This window comes from Natrix helvetica (assembly GCF_964273705.1).
Source record: "Natrix helvetica genome assembly, chromosome: 1".
Taxonomy (NCBI): Eukaryota; Metazoa; Chordata; class Lepidosauria; order Squamata; family Natricidae; genus Natrix; species Natrix helvetica.
Genome location: NC_138548.1, coordinates 182,400,547 through 182,424,568, shown reverse-complemented (window position 1 = coordinate 182,424,568; position 24,022 = coordinate 182,400,547). Strand labels below are relative to the sequence as shown.

Here is a 24,022-nt window from a genome sequence, read left to right as displayed (position 1 = left end):
TAGGTTGGACCTAAAAAGAAAAAAAACCCTTCACATTGAGAAGAGATTCAGCTTGTTTTAATGAGCTTCCTACAGCTATTTTGAAAGGAAATTCCTTTTGAAACAGATGAAGTCCCTATGGCACTGATGTGATAGAAACATGGTCCAAGTTGTTCTTTATTTTTATAAAAACATTCAACAGCAATTGATTGCCTCTCTTTCACCTACAGTTCTTGGTGTTTTGGAAACATACACTGTTGTTGATAACTGAAATACAATAATTTTATCTCCTTAAAACTAACAAGATTTTGTTAGGTGTAAACGTCACCAATAAATGATCAGTACAGACATTGATGTAGTTAGATGTTATTTTTTATTTTATACAGTTTGTTATACTTATTGGTATAATTCCTTTATTTAGTATTTCAACCACTAGAATAATAAAGACAATTGACTGTACATTTTTTACGTCTGTTATTTTAAGTTTTCATCATTAGATCCCAGACCATCCTTTTCTTTGTTTTATCTCATTTTTTGAACCATAATTTTATAGTCACACTATTAATATTCAGTTTTGAAATACCTATAGGCTTTTGTTATTTAGCAATTTGTACTTAATCATTTTAATATTATAATTATAATCTGAATGGTATTGATAACCATATTTTAATATTTAGGTTTTATTCTTACAGTATATACATTAGGCTATTGACACACTTTCAATTACAGTCTTGCATGTAAATTTTGTTGGTCAATTACTGAAATAAATGATGAAACAGCTGGAAGCCACTAAAGTGGGATTATCGGTAAAGCCACCTATCTACCCAGTTCATATCTAATTTGTTATTGAATATGGGGTCAAGAGGTGAGTTTCAGAGGAGTCAAGATTTATTGTTATCTCCTTTTGAACACTGCATGAATCCAAATTCAAGCATTCCATGTAGCATTCCTGAAATCTCTTTGGTGTAGCAAGTTTTGCTTTTAACAAATTAAAATTATGCAGCATCAACTTTAAAAGCAAATGTTGCTTCAAAGTACAAGGGTGCTATATTTCAGTCCCTGTCTGAGCTGTTTAAAGCAGCTGCATCTTTCCAAATACTGCATGGTTGTCCTCCACAGCCGTAATGCAGTCTTGAGAAGAGACACATTTAATTTAAATATTTACATAGAGATACTACAGGTTGATTGCTCTGAAGTATCTTTTGCTTAAGCATCCAAAGCACAGCCTAGCTTTACACATTATAATTAGATTCTCAAGGTGCTTACAAATCTTTACTACCTACCGTACCTATATTTTCCCTGATTTCTTGGATTTCTATGACACACACAAGTGGTCTGTGGTTTGCTTCTCTTCCTTTGAAGTTTTGCTTTCCTCCAGTCAAAATGAATTTTACTAGTTCTCCAGGAATTCTTGAAATTATTTTCTTATTAAGTTAATTATATAATGCTTTTCTTGTTATTCTTAGATTCCTTGATTGATCACTGTTCATTCTAGATGAGGGGTGTCAAACTCACATCGTCATGGCATTGTCACATGATGTATCATGACTTTTTTCCCCTTTGCTAAACTGGGTGTGATGCATCCGGCCCATGGGCCGCAAGTTTGAAAGCCCCATCTAGCTTTCCTAACACCACCTCTATATTTCCAGACTACCCATCTGTAATCTTCTTTTGTGATATGCCCTTTGTCTGTCTCCTGTACATGTTCTATTTAGTTTCAAACCAACACTAGTTCTTTTGTATAACTGCATTGGCACTTTTCTCCATCCTCTGGTTTTTTTTCTCTCCCCACTCCACTAGAATAGTTTGCAGTTATGTTTTTAACATCATCTTATTTAATAATCCCCATCCTTATTAAGTTCCTTTTCTATTAACCTCTCCTGCCCTTGGAATCTATTTACTGTATTCTCACTTAGGTTCTCTTGTTCAATACAGAATATTGGACAATGATTGCTCTCCAATGACTTAAATCAGTTCTGGTTGAACTGCGTCTTCAACAGCAGTGAAAAAAACCTGTGAGTTTAGGATTGGCAATGGTAAAGTTCCTATTCATCATAGCTCTGAGTTTATTAATAACATCTTTTTTTAAGTACAGGGCATGTGTTTGATTATGTTCTGCTTTAACTTGCCTTAATTCCAGTGAGCATTATAAGGTCACTTTCTACAAATGTTTCTGCTATCTCCATTTTAAGAAATTTCATCTTTTCTGCTGATTACTATCATGGAGAGATAATCCTCTTGTGTTTTCCCTCCTCTGGAGGAGGGGATAGACAAAACAGGGCTTTTCTGGAAGAATCAAGCTTGGCAGAGTTTATCTCCCAACAAATGTGAGGCTAATAAAAGGTTTCCATCACTACAATGGATTTACATTTTAATGTTTGGAAGCATTGCCAAGTTTATTTATCTGAAGTTCTAAGTAGGAAAGGATAATTTTAACATACATTGCATGACCATTAATTTTGAATCAAGGTTCTAATTAATTTTTTTAGCAGTTTAAGATGTTCAGTTTTAGCAACAGCCCCACATTCTACAGTGCACAAGTCTATAATTGAGATCCTTTCTCTACAGTTTACATTAGCCCCCATTTAATGTTTTCATTCCATTCTCTTCCTCTCCCTTGCATTCCGGTTAAGGCCTTCCTAATTTAGATCACCAGATCACATTTTTACCAAATTGTCAGGTATAATTCATTATGTGACAGTTGCCTATCACATACATATGTTAATTCCTTGCATGTTTCTCCTATCCTTGTGTGTTTATATATCTATTTATAATCCTGCCTATTCAACACAAACACATATGTGGAGTAGGCCACATACACATACACCAAATAAATATCTGGATGAAGTTCTGGTAAACATTTCATTGTATTCTTTTTGAAGAACTACTACCTCTTCTTTTGTACTTGAGCCACACACTTCATTACCAATATTCCCTAAAAGCTTTTGAAGAAAGCTTAGAAACCTTAGAAACAATCAAAAATGTACTTCTGTTAGAATAACACAAATATATTGGATGCACAAACTCATGAAGAGTGGTTCTCAACTATACCAAGAATTATCTTGAATTGTTCATTGTACAATATATTGTATTGTGCTTTCCATACATGTCTTTAAAGTTGCACATGACCTAATTAATGGAATTAAAGAATGTCTTTATAGGGGTAGAGGCAGTTTGGTGTAGTGGTTAAGGCTAGAAACTGGGAGACTATACTTCTAGTCCTGCTTTAGGCACGAAGCTTGCTTCATGATCTTGGACCAGTCATTGTCTCTCAGCCCTCTCAGATTGCAGGGATTTGTCCAGGCAAAAAAAAAACCTTGGTTATGGAGTGTTTGTATGTGTATAAAACAAAAGGATGCAGTCAAAAAAACCTTCCACTGCTATAGAAAATACATTGATATATACTCCTTGGAGTCTCTCTTTCCCTCAATATTCCTGAAATATATGTTCCATTCGTTTCGGTAATGTTTGCATAATTATAAACATTTGTATATTATGTAGAGTTTTTCCTTCTTTTCTGAAATCTCTACTATGCCAGAATCTTTAGTTAGCTTGATTAATATTTTTCTGTCTGTGGTTCCTCTCACATGCAGCTAGTTATACTTGCAAAATAGACAATTACTGCAATACTTTTGACACTTACACTTTTATTTTCCAAACATTCCTTAAACAGATAGGCAAAAGGAAATTGAAACAAAGTTGGGGATGAAGTATAGAATTAGATGCTAAGAATGAAAATGTTTGAAGAGAAGGAAAAGACTGGCATATATCTGAGCATCCATACACACACCAATCTCAGGCAACAGTGAGAAGCTCTTTCAGGAAAAAAAGAAAATATATATCACTTCTTCTCTTAGAATGTAAAGCTTGGTCTGTGGTGGTAAAGCAGCAAAGACTTTAAAAACATTTGTAGTAGTAAATGCGTACACATTTAGCAGTTAAGGGGATGCAAGTGAGAAGAATTTGGGGTAAGGGCAGATGGAGGTTTGTTATTTTTGATTCCTGAATTTATCTCATAGTCATATCTAAATGTTATCATCAGGAAGCATCTTTGGAATAGAGACTTCCTGGACTTACTCAGATCTGGTTTTGTTGCTATAATTTTATTTAGTTGGTTATATTAAGGACTGATCTGTTTTCTCTGCAATCTGCCTTGATTTGCTTCTACAAGAAATCCAAATATTATAAAAAAGATAAGACTAAAATCAAGTACATTTGGCCAATGGAAAAATTGAGCTCAGAAACCAATCCAGCTAATCTGGAATGCAGCAAGCCACAAAATATTTTATCCACTAATATAACCTGAATATAACCTGAGGCCCTAAATGTAAGGCTATTACTGTTATACAGGAATTTGTGGTAATTTTTCACAAGGAAAATTGACCTTGATCTATGGAAAGGTATAGATGCATTCAAATGAATTCAATGATTCAATAGATTTGTTATTTAATTTCAGCATTTACATATTAATGCATTGCCATGCCTCACGTTCTCCAATTTGGAAATTATAATTACATTCCTAGTTATTAGGAAATTCATTCTCTTCATTGACACTTCATAGAAGTCATTTTTCCCCTTTTTCCATTAAAGTTCTTTTCTTTCTGATTACATTGGTATCATTTTCTCATAAGCCCCTGGAGAAAAATAATGTTTTTTTCTGACCTGAAAAATAAAAGAAGTGTTATGTGAAACCACATGTAAGAAAGGTTTTAAATGCTATTCTAGATTTTTATAAATTGATACCTATAATCTGCCAATGCCAATAATGATAGTTGTAAATTTACAATTAGTCATTATAAAATGCCAATTATGATAGAATCAGGATTGTAGTTTGAAACAAGATGGTTAGTTTATGGAGTAGATTTGATATGGAAGTGAATTCACAAATATTATTATTTAGATGCCTGTTGGAAGCAAACTAAACTAGTTCAGTTTCCTAAGCTATATTCAGGAACCAGTGCAATTCATCAAATATATTTCTGATATGTTTCTCTGTTCCCAGCAAGGGCATACAGTTTTGCACACCTCCCTTTCCCTTAACAGATGGTGGAGTTTTGCCACAGAAGCCTCATTATATTGGTTCAAAACTCACACCCTCATTACCTCTGAAGCCAGGAGGCAACTGATGGAGGTTTTCATAGCTTCAGAGAAGTTCAAGTCCCTTTGTGCACTTGGCACAGCACCAAAATCATAAACTGACCATGGTAGCCCCAGAATTTATAGCCAGAAGGACCTGTGGTATTTCTTTATTAATCATAAGAATGTCTAACCCAGAATCCAGAGGAGGATTTTGTTTTGCATAGCTTAAAACATGCAAAGTGTGTAAAAAGTTCTCCTAACTCTAAAAGTATATGTTCATTGTAGTAATAATTCTTGTTGATTTGCTTCCCATGTGGAGTGTTGTGTTATGATACTTACGTCTGTCATAATGAAGACTGTGATCAAAATGCTGTATCCAAGCAACCCAAAAGCTACTGGTACTAAGATCCAAAGATAGGGGTGTTTATCTGGGCATGAATCTATATCTGAAAGTTTTTTTTAAAAAAATCATTTCAAAGATTTTACAACAAATCTTAAATGTTAAAAACTTAGCAATATTGCATTAAACCAGAACAAAGCAAATTATATTTTAACATAGTGAGCATTTTTTAACAATGTCTTTGTCTAGGTTTATCTTGAAACCTTCAAAAGATCATGGAGACTTTAGTTTTAAACAAAAATGTCGTCCTAGGTATGCATTGCTAGGCTGCAAGCTTCATGGAATGGGAATGTGTCAAAACTATTGTTTGTACATCTCCATGTAGATAAATAAAGTGATGCAGTAACAACAGTGAGATTTGCGACATTCCATAAAGCAAGAAGTGCAAAAGTTGGCTTAAAACTTAACATTAAGAAAACTAAGATCATGGCATCTGGCTCTCTCAATTCCTGGAAAATAGATGGGGAAGAAATTGAGGTAGTGAAATATTTTATTTTCCTTTTTACACTTGCTCCTGGGGAGGAAAGCTATGGCAAATCTAGACAGCATACTAAAAAGCAGAGACATCACCCTGCCAACAAAAGTGTATATAGTCAAGGCTATGGTTTTCCCAATTGCAATTTATGGCTGTGAAAGTTGGACCATAAGGAAGGCTGAGCGCCAAAGAATTGAGGCATTTGAACTATGGTGCTGGAGAAGACTCCCTTGGGCTCCAAGGCGATCAAACTGGTCAGTCCTAGAGGAAGCCAATCCTGACTGCCCTTTAGAAGGCCAGATCCTGAAGATGAAACTTAAATGCTTTTGCCACCTAATGAGAAGGAAGGACTCACTGGAGAAGAGCCTAGTGCTGGGAAAGATTGAGTGCAAAAGAAGAAGAGGACGACAGAGAATGAGGTGGCTAGATGGAGTCACCGAAGCAGTAGGTGTGAGCTTAAATGGATTCTGGGGGATGGTAAAAGACAGGAAGGCCTGGAGGAACATTGTTCGCATATGGTCGCAATAGGTGTGACACGACTTCATGACTAACAACAACAAATAAAGCATTAAAATAGCTTTATGGCATTTTGATGCTTCTTTATCCAGTCAACCTGAAAAACTTCTCAGGCAAGGCAAGTTTGGTTTGGGGAAAGCTGCCCAGTTTTTGGGAGAAGATCACATCCCAGAAAGAATAAGTGAGCCCCTTCTTTTCCTTGTATTGTGACCTGGCATGAAGCTCCTAAAAGTAGTCCAGCATAATTTAGAAATACTCATAATTGGCTGAATCAGAGGATTTGGCTAGCATGGTTGACTGGAAATAGTTCTATTAATGAACTCAAAGCTCAATATGCTAAAAAAAACATTAAAGCAATAATCCTAACTCAACTCAATTATTATATGATGGAACATGCTGACTAGGGAATTCTGGGAGTTAAAGTCCATATATCTTCAGGTTGCCTAGGTTAGGAATACTGCTATATGGCTTTTGATAAGCATAGGTAAGGGAACTTTATACAAGGCATGTTGTTGAGATCAAAAACTATTTGTCAATTTCAAATAATCAGCTACATTCATGAATTCTTTTCTCAATAAATTTTTAAAGCATGTTTAGGTTTTTTTACTCACCAATGACAACGAGCTGGGTCCCCTTTCCTTTGACTGGATAGTAGGGTGGAGGGGATAGCCGTTCAATCTGGCAAATGTACAAACCAGCATCACTTGACTGTAGATCCAAAAGTGTTACATTTACCCAGTCATGACCAGGATAAACTTGGCATCTGTGGTTTTCCTCCTGGTTGCCTAATATGATCCCAGCATGAGTAAAGACAGAGGCACAGATCTCAATGGACCCATTAGTTTCTTCTTTAAATAAAGTTACTTTCAGATCTTCAGCATTACCCATGTTCTTGATTTCACACTTAAAGTGGGCGGCCTCTGGTATCTTTACCATCATGAATGCTGGCTGGGTCACTTCCATGACTAATAAAAAAACAGAGTTTTGCAAATACAAATCATCTTGCAGGAAAAAGAATCCTAGCCATAAAAAGGGTGATTTTCAGTTCATTTATGTGTTTTAATCCATGTGTTTAGATATACTTTCAACATGGATCTAGTAAGTCTTTAAAACCAATTTATTTTATTTTAGGATACCTTATTTATTACTTTTCTATAAGTTGCTTAATTAAATGTCTTTATAAAAACAGTAAAAAAACTAACATCCCAAGACTATGCAGAAATTATATCTGTAGTTTAATTGTAATGTGCATTAGAGTATCTACAGAAATGTATAAACAAGTTAGCAGACATAATAGTAAATGAATGAACGCCACTGTCTTTTCTTCCTTCTTAATATTTTCTCCCTTATGTATTATAGTTTGCTATCCCATCTACCCATCAGGTCTGGGCTCCAACTGAGCACCTGCCTTTTTCCTTACCAGCTGCTGCTCTATTATTATACAGAGAATAAGCACCTAATGAATGGGTTGAATTTGGTAACTAAAATTTAGTAGTTGAAGAAGTTTCTTTTCCTCCCTAATCCATTTTCCTTTTTTGCCATGTTTTTCATATTATAAACCTGCTGGTATGTGACATTTTATTTCCTATGCTATAGTTCTTGGTTGAACAACAGAATAAAAATAATATGAAAGAAATAACCATATACAGATTGTGAGAGCTTTTGAGCAATAATGTGTTGTCTTATTCTTTGCAAGGAACTACATATAACAGGTACAAATAGCAATCCCCACCACAACAATAACCCAGTTGCCATGAATTATTCATATCTCTTCTTGACCATTCTTCAACCCTGGAAAAATTTGCCAAGATTTGACCATTTTGATCTACCCACCTTTTGCGAAGCCAGAAGCTATGTTGCAAAACACAAGGGTGAGCAGAAGTGAAATCATCTCTCAATCAGATGTTCAATCCAAGTCAATTCAAGCTGCAACAATTCAAGTTTTCATCTAGAATGCCAAGTTATTAGGAAGATACTTTCTCAGAGTACAAGATTTTGGTTTAAGAGAAATTGGAGAATTCACACTGTTAATGTATGAAGAAATAAGAAACAGATGCACATACAAGAAAAGAAAGGAAAATACCTGAAAAGGTAATCAAAGTTATTTTGAAGGAAATTGTGGGTTGGCTCAAGGCGTGCACAACTAACCTCAAACAGCAATGAGCAAAGCAAGAATTCATCAAAGAGCAAAATCAGTTAATTTGAAATACGTCATGACCTGAAGGCATTGAAAATGTGTGATTATCCAATAATTCTAGTGTTAATTCATTTCCTTCAACCCCCTATGTAGTTTTCATTTCAGAAAACACAATGTATTTTATGTATCAGTTATTACAATCAAAAATGTCCATGATACACATTGCTTCAATCCATTTATAGCTTCAGTACTTATCATCATCCTTTCCTGAGTGATGGATTCTGGTAACGTGAAGCTTGCTCCAGTGAGCCCTATAGGCCAAGACTACCTTGTTAGGTGTGTTTACATTCTAAATGATGTCAGAATGTTGGTCACTCAGTAATATAGAGTTGCAATGTGAGATCAGTTATATAAATGTAATAAGCATTACAGATAATTTTCATGTTGTCTATTAACATTGATATAGAATGCATGTGAATTCGGAAAAGTTATAGTAATTATAGCATGTGTCAAAGGGAATATATTTTACCCCACCTTTGTGTTTCTTGAAGAAATCTTGAATTTCTTCAAAAGCTTGTGATTAATGTCTTAATAGTCAAAGGAATCAAGTATGTTGCACTTCTTCTGAAATACTATCCTTCTGAAATAATCAAGCAATGATACTTCAAAGATTACCGTCAAAATACTGCAAAAAGTTTACACATTAATGAAACATAACAATGAAAGTAAAAGACAAACTCTTCTCTTAAATAAGTGTAACTCTCATCTGCAGGAAAGAAAATGCCAAATGGCTTTCTACAACAGAAAGGAAAAGCAGCTTGCAATGAACAGAATTATTTAACCGTTTTGTTCTACATTACTGATCAATATTCTGATTAGTAAGTGTCCCTTCAGCTATCAATGCTAGGGATTGATCTTTGGAATCTAGTTGGAATACCAACTTTGAACTCTTGTCACTGAGTTGGCTCCATCACATCTCAACCCAATACATCTTGGAAAATCCTTCTTAGGAACATGCCAAGTCAGCTTAGGTCTAGACTAATTAAAATTCATTATTACAAATATCTAACCCAACACTGCTTCTTATTGCACAACTATTGTGAAGGTAAGCCAAGGGCTTCTAGCGATGAAGTATCGTACAGCAGAACATTTTTTATCATAATAAATTTCAAAGATTCACTGTTGTTTTACATCTAATTTAAACTGTAATTACGTGTTCTACACAGATAAGATCTAACTTTTTTGCCCTGTATGTTAAATACAGGATCTGTGCTGTTTTTAACATTACTTCCACTTTCATTTTGATTTCCATCATTGATAATCAATGTCTTGCCATTTACTTCAGAAATATCCAGTCATAAATTCAGTAGCCATATTTTGTTTTCATGTCATAATGAAACTCTTTCACATCCCGTGAGTTACTGCCATTGCCATCACATCTTATCTTTCAATTGTTTCAGCACAAAAAAGAGTTAAACAAGCAACTTTTCTCTGTTACTTGCAGAATATTGAGGTCACGTCATGAAGAAATCTCAAGCTATGGCAATTAATTGAATTAATAGATGTATTTCTCCATTTTAATTGACCAGAATGTACAGATGTGCCCAAAATATTTTGGAAAGAACCAGGGGGGAGGGATGTAGCAGTATTGCAATGCAGATGGAAATCTCTGAGAACAGTGAAATGCTATTGGGCAGGAAAGAAAAGAGGAGAGAGAGAGAGAAAATGTAGCATGTAAATGGGCATAGGAGCCTGGTCAGGAGGACACTCCTATTTTTATTGTGGCTCTTAATTGTTTCCTTTGGAGTCAAATGTGGATTCTCTGATTAGAATGACATTACTGTGGACTTTACACAATCTTCTGGAGAGTTTTGTAAGCTGGAGTCAATTAACACCATTCATTTTTTCATCTATAATTGCCTGTCAGTGTAGGTGCATATCCAAAACCTTGTTCACAATATGCCAGTAACTGAATAAGAAAGAGAGGTTACTGTTTTCCATGCCTATAAAACTCAAGAGTAGTTTCCATCTACCTGGATACAATTTGCCATATTAATTTATCCTTACTTGAGAAGGATGAATTTGCTTCTATATGGAAAATTGTGTTTCTGCAAGTGAATGAGCGACTACATCCAAATTTATTTATTTATTTATTTGTTTGTTTCGATTTATCAGTCGCTCCCTCTCGGCAAAGGGACTCGGGGCGACGTACAATTAAATCAAAAATACAAGTGTGGCATGGAGGAGGTGGCATCAATATTTAACAGTCAAATACAAGTGAGAGCCACTAGGTTAAAATAAATAGCAATAAATTAAAACAGTTAAGACAATTTAAAAAACCCCAAATTTACGTTTAAAGTGTTAAAATATTAAAATTGCCAGGGAGGTTAGAAGGTTCTAGTTAAGCCAGGCCGGCTAGTTGGAACAGGTGGGTCTTGAGTTTCGTGCGGAAGGAGCGGAGATCGGTCATTGTCCTGATATCTGGGGGGAGGTCATTCCAGAGGGCTGGGCCCATCACAGAGAAGGCCCTATTCCTGGGCGCCGCCCTCTGACACTGCCTGGTGGACGGCACCCGGAGGAGTCCCTCTCTGTGAGAGCGAATTGGTCGCAGGGATGTATGGGGCAGAATGCGATCCCGCAAATAGCTAGGTCAAATCATGGAACCTGCATCTAGCAGTTGTCTGAATTTCAGAAACCTCGAGCTCTTTATAGGTAATCATTCTTCCCCCAGACATGACATTTTTGTGGAAAGTGTGATTTTTCAGGATCTTACGACACAGTACAGGTAGTTCTTGACTTACGACCACAATTGAGCCCCAAATTTCTGCTGCTAAGTGAGACAGTTGTTAAGTGAATTTTTCCCCATTTTATGACCATTCTTGCCACAGTTGTTAAGCGAATTCCTTTTAATTGTTGTTTAATTAGTAATTGTTGTTTAATCAGTAACATGATTCTTGAGTGAATCTGGCTTCCCCATCGACTGCTTGTCAAAAGGTCACAAAAGTTGATCACATGACCCTGGGACAGTGTAACGGTCATAAATGTTGCCAAGTGTCTGAATTTTGACCACAGGGATGTTGCAATGGTCATAAATGTGAAAAATGGTCACAAGTCATTCTTTTCAGGGCCATTGTAACTTTGAATGGTCACTAAACGAACTGTCATAAGTCAAGGACTACCTGTATAGACAGTTAGAATTACTCTGCATCCCCTCTTTGCCTTTCTCTTTTCCCGCCCTTTCCTAGGACACGGTTAATGGAGAGAAATTCCTGGGGATAACCAGGCAATCCCTATATTCACATCAGAGCAGGCGCACATACATAGCACTCCGCTCAGTTTCTGTATTAAACTTTAGCAAAACATCAGCACCACAGCTCACTGGCAAAAGGCAGGGAAAAACAGCAGGAGGAAAACGCAACCAATAGGCAAATTGGCATTATCCTATCTGTACCAAAAAGCACAAAAGGATTCAGAGCCCCCGGAAAGCATTGTGGGTAATTGGCCTGGGCAGTTATTGGTTATTTCAGCCCTAACTCTATGTACATATATAAAAAGATGGCAATGGAAATTTGGGTGACAAGCAATCCCTCCTCCATTCTGCATCTTTAAGAAAACACTTTGGTTGGCGTGAATGATGTATGCCCCCAATCCAGTGGTGGGTTCCTACCAGTTCGGATCGGTTTGGCCAAACCGGTAGTGGTATGGCGGCCTGGGTCATTGGAACCAACAGCAACCCAGGCCTGCCATGCCCCCGAACCAGTCCCCCAGTCTCTTCTGCCGTCGCCAGCATGTTTCTGCACACACACAGAACAGTTTTCAGTCAACTGTGCATGCGCAACAACACGCGGCAAAACGCCCTCTCAGCAAACCGGTAGTAAACCAGTTAGGAACCCACCACTGCACCAATCAGTCTCAGGCTCTTCTGCCTTTTGTCCAGGGACTCTCAATGATTAGGATGTAGCTAGCTAGATGCTATGCTTTATCTATCCCTCTTGGGTACAGGTAGTCCTCGACTTGCAACAATTCATTTAGTGACTGTTCGAAGTTACAACCGCATTGAAAAAGTGACTTGTGGCCATTTTTCACACTTACAACCATTGCAGCATCCTCATGCTCACATGATCAAAATTCGGACACTTGATAATTGACTCATATTTATGACGCTTTTGGTCTCCTGGGGATCATGTGACCCCCTTTTGTGACCTTCTGACAAGCAAAGTCAATGGGCAAGCCAGATTCACTTTACAACTGTATGACTAACTTAATACCTGCAGTGATTCACTTAACAACTGTGGCAAGAAGAGTCATAAAATGGGGTAAATTTGCTTAGCAACAAAAATGAGTGTGTGTGTGTGTGTGTGTGTGTGTGTGTGTGTGTGTGTGTGTGTGTCCAGTTCATTAGTTAAGTAATCTAGTCCTTCATTTTTGAATAAATGATCTTGCTTAATGAATTTGGAAGTATATAAAGGCAGACTAAAATAATTAATAACTGCAATTAGCATTCATTTTTAATGATAATATTTGATAATTGATTTCACAAGAGTAGAAAACTTCAGTGCAAGGAATACTTAAGTTGCATTAGCAGGTGGTTTGAATTCTCCTCCAAGGCCAAGTAAAGATGCTATTTAGCTGTAAATCAGTAGATTTTACATAGCAACAAATTGGTATGTGTGTATTGAAATTCCATTAAAATATCTAGGATGCTAAGTAGTTAAAAACCCATCAGATATGTATGATAATCCATCAAAGGCATAATAAACTGTCTCCGTTAATGCCTACTCAGGACTAGGAAAAGATAATGGCTATTAAGGTAGGTCACAATATACGATTGAGGGGAGTGTGTTAACTTTAGAATCCCAAGTTGAGTGATCATAGTTATAGAAACTACCAGGAAACTTAATTATAGTGCATACTTTGGGGAGGGTGACGCTTAAGGCTTTGTGAATTACAAACTGAGAATAACTGTATTTAGAAGATGGAAATTTGATTTTAATCTCTTTCCTCAAGCTATGTAATTGAAGTATTTCTTGTCATTAGGGTAAGTTATTGATTTTAAAGCCACCAAGACCACATAGCCATATAATACGCTGCTATCGTTATGTTTGGGCAGCAAATATTGGTTATAGTTATAGAAATGAAAGCTTCTCTGCCTGTCTTGTTCTTGACTTTAATCCTTATGGAAGCCTGGAAATTCCGAATGCACCAGTAACTTCACTATGCGAGGATGTGAATTGGATTTTAGCCCTTGTTGCTGATTGCCATTTTATAAAATGGACTGTATTCCTCTTCCTGTTTGCTGAGAATGCTTAGAATCATATCTGTCTAAACTAATGCACAGGCAAGTATCAATAAGAGCATGAGAAGCAATAGATACATTATGGCACAGAAAAGTTGTGAGTCTAAGTCTAAGGATGCTCCAACATTGGAAGATTTTAAGAAGATGTTGGATACCCATTTGTCTGAAGTGGTGTAGGGTTTTCTGCCTAGGCAGGGGGTTGGACTGGAAGACCTCCAAGGTCCCTTCCAACTCTGTTATTCTATTCTAAGAAAGCAGAAGGAGCAGAAGGGAAAGGCAAGCTGTCCTTCTACTAAAAAGCAGCCTTTTCCAAATTGATACCCTCCAGATGTGATGGTCAAAGGCTGCTAGGTTGAGGAAGGCTCAGTGGACCTTGGGGAGATATTAATGAGGAAATAATTGAGACAGAAAAGCAAAACAATCTGAATTAATTCAATCAATGGCAACTGCTGCCATGTATTGAGATGATGAATGTCTAGCTGAAACATGAACAAATTGCTGCCTATTTGTTCAGCAAGGTGAATTTGTGTCAACCTGCCAGCCCAGGGAATAGAAGCAAAAAAAGCAGTCATGAAAATTGCCCCTCAGATATGATATGACCCCTGGTATTTCTTCTTAAAGTCATCTTCCCACACAAGTTGAGTTTTCAGATGTTGATTTCTTTCTGCTTTAAATCCAAAATACATGCAGAGGAGTGCTACTGAGGATTCAGTGTGGTTATAACACTTTCTTTTTTTTTTGTAATAAAATTTTATTGGTTTTTCAAAATTTATAGGGAAAAGGGTAAATGGACAGGTATACAAATTTTGGCAGTTGCAAAATGTGAGAGGCACCCCTCCCTCCATACCCATAGTATACATTTATATATAATGCATTAGTATATAATTGATTACAATCAGCATATTAGTTCTATTACTAAATTCAATCAGATTAAACATTTCAGTATAAAATCCTAATATAATTCCATTTTCACTTTCGGTCAATTTATAATAATATGATTTTCTTGTTTATTTTTGTGATCTGAGTCTTCTTGCTATTGCCCCATCTCCCTCCACTGGCGGAGCTCTGGCCCCTCCCGTGTCCTGCGTGTCCGTTGTAGTGTCTGGTGGTTTCTCTAGGAGCGTTTTGTTTTTTTCCATAAAGGCCTGCGCCTCTATGGGTGAATTAATTCTAATTCTTGTCTCCTCCCAGAATATCAGCATACCTTCAGGCATCAACCATCTAAACCACACCCCTTTCTGGTATAATTTATTCGCTAATTGCGAATAGTTTTTTCTTTTTTCTCTAATCTTCTTAGGGATCTGCTTCAGAATGGTTATCTCCATATCATGATATGTCAATGCTTGCCCCCTTTGTACACCCAGAATCTCATCTCTTGTGCTTTTTCTAAGGAATTTAATGTGAACCTCCCTGGGTACATTGTGTGTTCTAGCGTAAGCTGAGTTCACTCTATAAACCAGGTCTATATCCCACCCCATCTGTTGTTTTTCTTTGTGTGTGTAGTCAGCCAGAATGTTTGTCATGATGTCCCTTATATTTTCCCCATCTTCTTCTATAACATTTTGAAATCTAAGATAATAGGACATTCTCTCAAATTCTAATTTCATCTGTTGGATGTCAAGATCTTTGTTCCCTTTCTGCACAGCTTCCACCCCCCCCCCCTCACCTCCTCCACCCCCCCTTCCACAAGATTCAGTCTTTGTGAGTTCTTATATATTTGGGCTTGATTTTCTTTAATTTCATCTTTCATTTCCCTTAGCTGTTTCTTGATTTCCTCCTGGCCCTGTAGAATTTGTTGAAGCATTTGTTGAAAGTCCATCTCTGTAGTCTTATGATGCATCAATTCTGTTATCTTTGACTGTGTGGCTGGACTGGATGTTGCGGATGTTGGAGCAGAAGTGGCAAAGCCAGGTTTTCCAGGAGGGGGTCTTTTAGATGCCATCCTTTATAACGTTAGAAGTTCAGTCCAAATATGAAGTAAGCAGTTAGAAAAGAAGGGTAGCCAGGTGAATCCGGGAGCAGAAGAACCAGGCAGAAGAGAATCTCTCCGATAAGTCTGGCAATAGATAGAAAATTTCCCCTAGAAGGTTGAAAAAATACCAATCCACAAGAGATTCCTCTGGGAGACACGGAGACAAAGACCGGAAGCCTGAATTTTAAAGGTGGAGTCATGTTTCAGAGTTCATAAAGACAACGGAAGTGTGCCATCTTGCCCTGCCAGTTTTGGGCACAGAGGCGTAACGAAGTTTTAAAAAGTTCCAAAAGTCCTCAAATCATTGTAATATGTAGGATTAAATTGAAAAGAAAATCATCTCAGCCTAAGTGAGGCTTCATTCATTGGCTCTCCCCCCTCCTCCTTCCCCAGGGGCTGAGAGCAAAATTGTTTCTCGCCGCTTGTCCAAGGGGGGGGGAAAAACCCCTCTCCCTCCAGCCGCACCTCTAAAATGCTCCGAAAGTTATTTTAAAGTTTTAAAAGCTGAGTAAATCTTCATGCAAAGTAAGGGATGAAGAGAGAAGCAACCTCACCGCACCGCAGCTGCTTCCTTCAATTGTAGCATTCTCCAGTCGGCTTATAGCGAGGCGCGAGGCGTAGGAACGCGAAGCGCCCTCCGAGCTTGCTCCCCGGTGCCTTGGGCGCGCGAGAGAGCTCCCGCCGGCTGCCGCCGCTGCAGGAGTCCTCCGCGATGCCGCCCCTCCGGCAGGACCCCTCTGCGGGGTGTCCTGTGCCCCCCAAGGAGTGGGGAAGCCCACCGGGGAGCCGGAGCGGGCAAAGAGCTGCCCGTCGCCGCCGCCGCCGGAACCGGAACTCCATAACACTTTCTTATTGGTCTCAGTTCTTCACCTCTCATAATTCAATTTCTAAGAATTAAGACTACACTATGAGGATGCATCCATTGGTCTTATTTTGTGGAATTGAAAAGGAAAGATGAGGGCAACATCTCAGGCTGTTCTTCAATTGAAGCAGAGGTACAGCTGCGCTAAATACCCATTGCTTTTCCCCCAACTAATATTGCAAGAAGTACTGTTAACAAGAAGTCATGAGAAAGGAGCCACAATCCGCTGAAATTTGGCATTTCAATACCCCTTTTTATTTTTTAAGAAAAGTTATAACTAAGGGTGTGTGGCCTGGCTGATGCTCAATGTATTATTTAATTTTTAAAATATATTGACTTTTCCATTGTGGTGTGCTAACCATCTTGGCAGCACCAGCAAATCAATTGCATTCTTTTAGTCATGAAGGCGCCATGTTTTAAATTAGATGAATGCATGAAGACATGTATTGAATTAGTCAGAAAACCAGATGGAACCGATACCAAAAGACAAAACTCCAGATATTCATTTTTAAAAATGGGCTGCTCTTTAACATATTAGGAATGTGAAAGCAATTGTAAAGCATGGGCTGAAGTTGGGAGCCACAATATTCGGGCAGAAAAAGTTATTTTAAAAAATTTAGATTGCTGTACAAATAACATTTTACAAATACAAATCAAGATTTCATTAACATCATAGAAACCATAAATATGGTTGCTATTATTGGTATATATATAAATTACAGATAATGTAACGTAGGTGATTTGCTAAAGTTTTCATTTTTAGAATACTTATAAAATTATATAATACAGGGTAGCAAATAATTATTAGATAACCTGTGACCTATTGGGTCATTGTTTCAGAGATATTCCTTTATCAGATTCCATAATGCCTGAAACAATTACAGAACTTTTAATGTACTGCCAACATTGAAAAATTTCTTTAATATTTAGGGAGCTGTTCAAAGATGTATTCATATTCTCAACCAAATAGCACAGTCAAATATCAGCAGACAACCACAGGAAATGTTTGATGACATTTTATATTATGACACAAAATGCTTTGATATAATTTTAAAGTCATAAAAAGTTTTATAATAATTAGCCATTTTAAATTCCAGAGGCATTATGGATTCTAGTTTTGGACATATTTTGTAAGTTACCCTGTGATGCACTATTTCACCCTGTCAAAGATTAAAAACACAAGAGTTTTAATAGAATATAGATGAGACATTCTTTATTTTCTTCAACTGATTCTAACCTATTTGATTTTTCCCACATGGGCCAAATTTATGCTAAACTTTTTAGGTGCCCCTTCTAGCAAAAAATACTATCTAGCAGCTATTCATTAAAAATGTCTTACTTTTCAAATGTGTATTCCTACCAGAAAATAGTGACTAAGACCTAAGTAATGTCATAAGAAATTCCAATAAGAAACAAAGACAATAACACAAGCAATAATTCTTACTTTAAGATCAGAGGTTTGTTGTTTCTAATAATTTGGAACATAAGAAATGAATGAAAGATATAAAAGACATAATAGCACTAATACATTTACATTAACAAGCCATTGCAATGCGGCCCAATGACATAGCAAATCCTAAGAGGATAGCTAAATCCTGAATTTTTGAATAAATGAATAAGTGAATGCAACTCTAAGATGAGGTTTTGCTAAATGTGTGAAAAAAATGAATTTGGGTATAATTTGAATTGATTTGAATTGAATTTGGGTTGCTGCATTCACCCGAGAAAAGTGAAGGTAATTGGTTCAAGTACAGCTGATCTCAGGCCCAAAATGGAAATCAGAACTGCGCCTCTTTAGATAAAGTCCAGTTCCATACTTCCTACTTGCCACATTTCCAATGTTCTACTACCAACATTTAATTTCCAGTTGTATAGTCTCTATGTGAAAAAATAAGATAACAGTAAAAAAATATTCACCATTTATGACTACAGTGTTTCTACTACTTAAGAAAAGAGACATGGAAGGGAACAATGAAATATGTGAATAAAAGCAATTCAGTGAAAAAAACATTTCGATGACCAGTTGAAACATACTGTAAATCCATCAGTTGAGGGTCAAGGAAAATAACATTCTCACAAAGATGAGTAATTGTAAGAAATGTTTTTTTCAAAGCACATGTCTTTTAATTTTAAGTATCACAAACCAGTGGATGCCTGATAAATCCAGAATAAAACTTAAATCTTTGTTTTGATAAACTCTAGTGGAAAATGTGCTAGAGATAGGGAAGAATGTTTGAAATGCAAGGCACACTTGTCACCAGTAGATGGCGAAGACTGGCTACATAATACATTTACTCCTTAGTAGTGAGATAATAGTAATACAGTACAGAAGTGTGTAATCAATCCAAATTACAGTATTTGTCAAAGTACTGAATAGAAAACCTCCTTTTCTTCAGAGGTTAGGCATTTGCTACATTTCATGGATTCTTCCAGATAGACAGCTCCGATGGTCCCAAATCAAAGTTGTTATATAACTATCATTGCCCCTTTCCTAACTGATTCTTTAGTAGTACAAGAAAAGACAGAAAACACAGTGACAAAACAGAGAGAACCTCCCCATCTACACCTCCCCTAGCTACCCCATTTTCTGCCATGTTCCATGGCTTCATCTCATCCTCAGCTCATGAATAATACAGGTTGAAGCCGGCGGAGAGTTTCACATTTTGTTACCACTGGTTCGCCACGTGCGCTCCCTTTTCACACATGCGCCCGGCTTTCCGTGGATGCACTTTGCTCGTGCACACACCTTCTGCGCATGCACCCAGCCTTAAAAATGTGCCTAAATAGGACAGCATAGAGCCGGGGCGAATTAAAACAAACATAGCTTATATGTCATCCACAAGATTCCACAGGGAGAGTGCTTTCCAAAAACTAAAATTAAAAATGTGTCAGGAGGCAGAGAAAATGTTCAAGAGCAAGTGAGGTGCATAGTGTCAGGGTTCCAAAGCTTGCAAAGGATATTGCCTAGCGGGCCAAAACTTTCAACCCAGGTGAAAATACTGTAATGTATTTTTAATCATAAGCCGCCTAGAGTCATTGACTGAGATGGGAGGGAGGGAAGGAGAATTCCCATGATTTTAGAATACAGTCTTTATTTCCTTCCTTATTTCTATCTGATAGTTACCGGTACATCCAATGTCTTTTAAAACAGTACCAAATCCATGGAATACCATTATGAGAAAACTATATTGTCCCAAAAGCATCCATATATTGTTTAAAGCTAAGTGACTGTTCTTCTGCAAATGAAAGACTTGTTGGATAGGACAGAGTTCATTTTATTACTTTTAAGTCTTGTTAATTCTCATTTTCCATTCATGATACAACCATGTAGTTATAATATCTCAATGTTTTGGACACAGGTAAACCCAGTTAACTCTTCCAGCCAGAATAAAGCTGGCCCCAAATACTCTGAACCAAAGCCAGCTTCCCTCCAAAGACCTTGGCCAACTAGCATAACAGAGAAGGACCCTTAAGAAATGGAAGCTTGCTCTTGGATTAAGTACATATCATGGCAACCATAATTGATTTCTCCACACATGTATCTTTTTGCTGGGATGGCAAGGTTTAAACTATACTCGGTGTTTTACTATTCACCATTAAAATTTACATTTGCTGTTTAGTGTAATCATCTTCTTTGACAAATAGGGGTGAGGGTTTCTTTTTACTTCCTCCTTTCTCTATTATGTTTCCATAAGCTCTTTACTCAATCAAACCATATCTATATATTTTGTTAAACCGCAGTAAAAAAGAAAAAAGAAAAAGTAGAAGATTGCTCTGGGTACTTGGTTATTTTTCCTAAGTGTCTCTGGATTTATCCAGATGCAAGAAGAAGAAAATCAATATCAGATACTGTGGACTGGTTGGTTGGTTGGTTGGTTGGTTGGTTGGTTGGTTTGGTTGGTTGGTTGGTTGGTTGGTTGGTTGGTTGGTTTGGTTGGTTGGTTGGTTGGTTGGTTGGTTGGTTAGTTGGTTTGGTTGGTTGGTTGGTTGGTTGGTTGGTTTGGTTGGTTGGTTGGTTGGTTGGTTGGTTTGGTTGGTTTGGTTGGTTGGTTGGTTGGTTGGTTGGTTGGTTGGTTGGTTTGGTTGGTTTGCTGCCCATTTCGCCGCATGGCAACTCTGGGTGGCTTCCAACATTATTGTATATTTTTCCAGAATATGGCAACAACTTTATTACATTTCAAGATCCCTAATCTTCACTCCAAACTTTTGCATTGATGCCACCGGTGACTTCATCTTTACTGGGGTTTTTTGAGATACTTTTTCTTGTGTCACATCTCAGTTAGGATTATATATTTAAGGCAAAAATGGCAACAAATGCTCTGATAGTGACAAATATTCAGTACTTGACTTTCTACTTAGAAATTAATGTTTCTAAGGTCTTCTAAAATTGAGATCACATCTGGATTAAGCATAATTATAGTTTTCCCAAAGGCATATAAATAAAACTGTTTCAGAGGAAAAGGAGGAGGAGGGGGGAGGTTGTATTTTTTTAACTTGAACTGAAAAAAATGTCACAGATGACTTGGTAGATAATGGGTTTTTTTCCCTCAAAAACCCATGCAAGAAAAAACTTAAAAAGTATTATGCCAGTCTTTTTTTTTTAATGTTCAATAAGAACTTAAGTATTGAAACCAATTTATAGGCAATTTTGAAGTCATGCAGGAAAGCACAATTCTGTGCCAGCGGGATTGCTGTAGGACTCAGGGGAAGCCCTTTATACAGACAGAAAACCAGCTATATCACTGCCAAGACAGTGAGAATAAACAACAAAGAAACACCGTCTGCTGGCTGATAAATGTCAGCAGAACAGTTGAAATAGAATGGCAACACGGAGAGCCTAGTGGAATTGCGGACTTATTGTTCTAAACCTCTTCAGTCTGTGGTTGCAGCCCCTCAACTGTGCAACTTGGCCATGGTTTCAAACTGGGTATAAAGCACCACTTTGGGACGAGAGGAAAAGAAAAACCAGAGCTCTGCTCACTTGTAGTTACCTCTCCTATCCTTTTGTCATGACAAAACAGAAGTTATAATGTAACATGGCACTTAGCCGTACAATGCTATCAGTTTACATGCTGTATAAAAGAAAACCACCATTAAATGGTAAGGCACGATTGAAGGAGCCGTATTTCCTTGTCTCCATTTAATGATAGGGAACCATAGCTGGGCTCAAGTATCATCCTTTCCAGTTTTCTAAGAATCTTTTCCTCATACCAAATCCTCAGGGTGTTTGGTGATTATTCAGTGAGGGTTTTTAAGTTGCTTGAAGGAACTTATTTTTTTAAAAAAAAATTAAAATTTGCCCTGTGTCTAGGACTCAATGTGAGCTGTTTTCATAGGATATTTTCTCCAAGGATATGATTGGAAGCTCATGGTGAAAACCTAGGGAAACTCTTTGGAGAACAAATCCATTGTAACACTTCAAGGAGGTGGGCAGTGAAAGTTATGTGAACAAGCATTTGATTGGTGGATGGTTCCAAAAACAAATGCTTGCCTATATAAGTCTGGTACTTTGAAAATGTATTTTCCCATTCTAGAATTTATAGAGAAGAAAAATTAAACATAGCTGCTTTTTTCACACACAATATCATCCTTCTGAAGCGCTTTGAAATTGTGAACCAGCATTTTAATACATTGTAATAACTTTTGCCTTTCTTCCTGGGCTCAGATATGATCATCACTGCACAGGTGCAGCAATGTAGAAAATTTGACATCTAGTCTGACAGGAGCATCAGATGATATTGTTAAACTCTTGAGGACAACGAAGAGAATAACCTGCATGAAACTGAATTTTCAGAATAAACCCATGTGTTAATGTTTCATGTTCAATGTATCGTTTTTGTGCCATCTCCAAGAATATGCAGACACTCATATATTGCCTGGCACTAACACATTCAGATTCTTTAACCCTCCCATAAACATATCTGGCAAATAAGGGGGGGGGAGATGTTCCAATAAACGATTCCGGCTGGCAGGGTCCATGAGGAGGGCCTTCTCTGCTATTGCTGCTGCCCTCTGGAAGTTTTCCCCCCTCTCCCAATGTGAGGTTGCCCACAACCCTCCTATTCTTTCGTAAGGGCCTAAACACGTGGCTTTGCTAGTTGGCTTGGGGCCCTGGTGAGGGAACAGCACAGTGGAGATGTTTGATTGAGTAATAATAGATCCACCTCCACCCCCACTCCACCCCTGCCTTTCCCATGTGTCTGGTTTTAAGGTTTGACTTTAACTTTTTACATTTTAACTTAGATGTAACTATAAATCACCCAGAGTTACAGTAAGCTATGGTAAGATGAGCAGCCAATTAATGGATGGATGGATGGATGGATGGATGGATGGATGGAAGGAAGGAAGGAAGGAAGGAAGGAAGGAAGGAAGGAAGGAAGGAAGGAAGGAAGGAAGGAAGGAAGGAAGGAATACTGGGAGAATATTGGGAGATTTGTTCTGAATATTCTGATAATACTGAGAATAAATCAGAGAATGAACCAAAATCAACTAAAATAAAAAAGGTAGAACATGTTTAGCAGCCATCAGATGCTGAGCAAATGAAGGTTTTATATAGATATGTCACTAATAACATGTACATGATCCAGTTTACGGATGATAGAGGAAACAGTTGTGATGAGCATCCATAGAAATCCAGAACAAAGGCTAAATAATATTGAATCTGCAAGAATGACTACACATAAATGATCAATCACAGTTAGTAAAGGTCAGAACCAGACAATTTGGAATGCAATTTTGTCAAAAAGCCACATAAAGAACATTTATGAGAAAAGGTCAGTATGGACTTCAACTTAGTCGTCAAATAAGTACTAACAGTCTGACATATTTTATTTGTCTGAGAGAAAAGAAAAAAACAATAATATGCCATGAAAACTAAACCATTAATTAATTAAGTTGAAAAAATATATTCCAAAATGCTGTTGGGGAAAAGAATCCTTTTTTATAAAACAAAACAAATCACTCTATTAGCTCTTCAATCTCCAACATAATTTCTTCCATATTAAACATTAAACAATAGCCCTGAACAAAACAGTGCTATTGCTTAGCCTTAGACTAAGAAAGTGGCTTGGAGCAAAATAGTGACAAACCATTCCTGCAGTATTGCTAAAAAACAACAACATGGATATGACACCAGGATCTGTCCTTTCCTCAGCAATTTAACAAGATTATAAACTTTCTTGTCATTATCTATTCTAAATGAGGCATTATTTCCCCATCTTCCAGCAAGCTAGATACAGAGTTCTAATATTCATTTGTTGCAGAGATACCTATTCCTTATTCTGTTTAACAGTAATCATAAGCCTCA

At 37.2% G+C, this 24,022-nt stretch overlaps 1 protein-coding gene across 1 annotated transcript; it reads right to left on the bottom strand.

Annotated features, from left to right (window-relative positions):
* Positions 1 to 3,621: 3,621 nt before the first annotated feature.
* CTLA4 (cytotoxic T-lymphocyte associated protein 4) lies at positions 3,622 to 8,490 on the bottom strand. Its single transcript, XM_081946802.1, has 4 exons — positions 8,283 to 8,490; positions 7,061 to 7,414; positions 5,398 to 5,504; positions 3,622 to 4,641 (listed from the first exon to the last, which is right to left on the bottom strand). Exons 1-4 carry the CDS (start codon positions 8,338 to 8,340, stop codon positions 4,585 to 4,587), a joined length of 576 nt encoding a protein of 191 aa, XP_081802928.1. The 5' UTR covers positions 8,341 to 8,490; the 3' UTR covers positions 3,622 to 4,584.
* Positions 8,491 to 24,022: the final 15,532 nt, after the last annotated feature.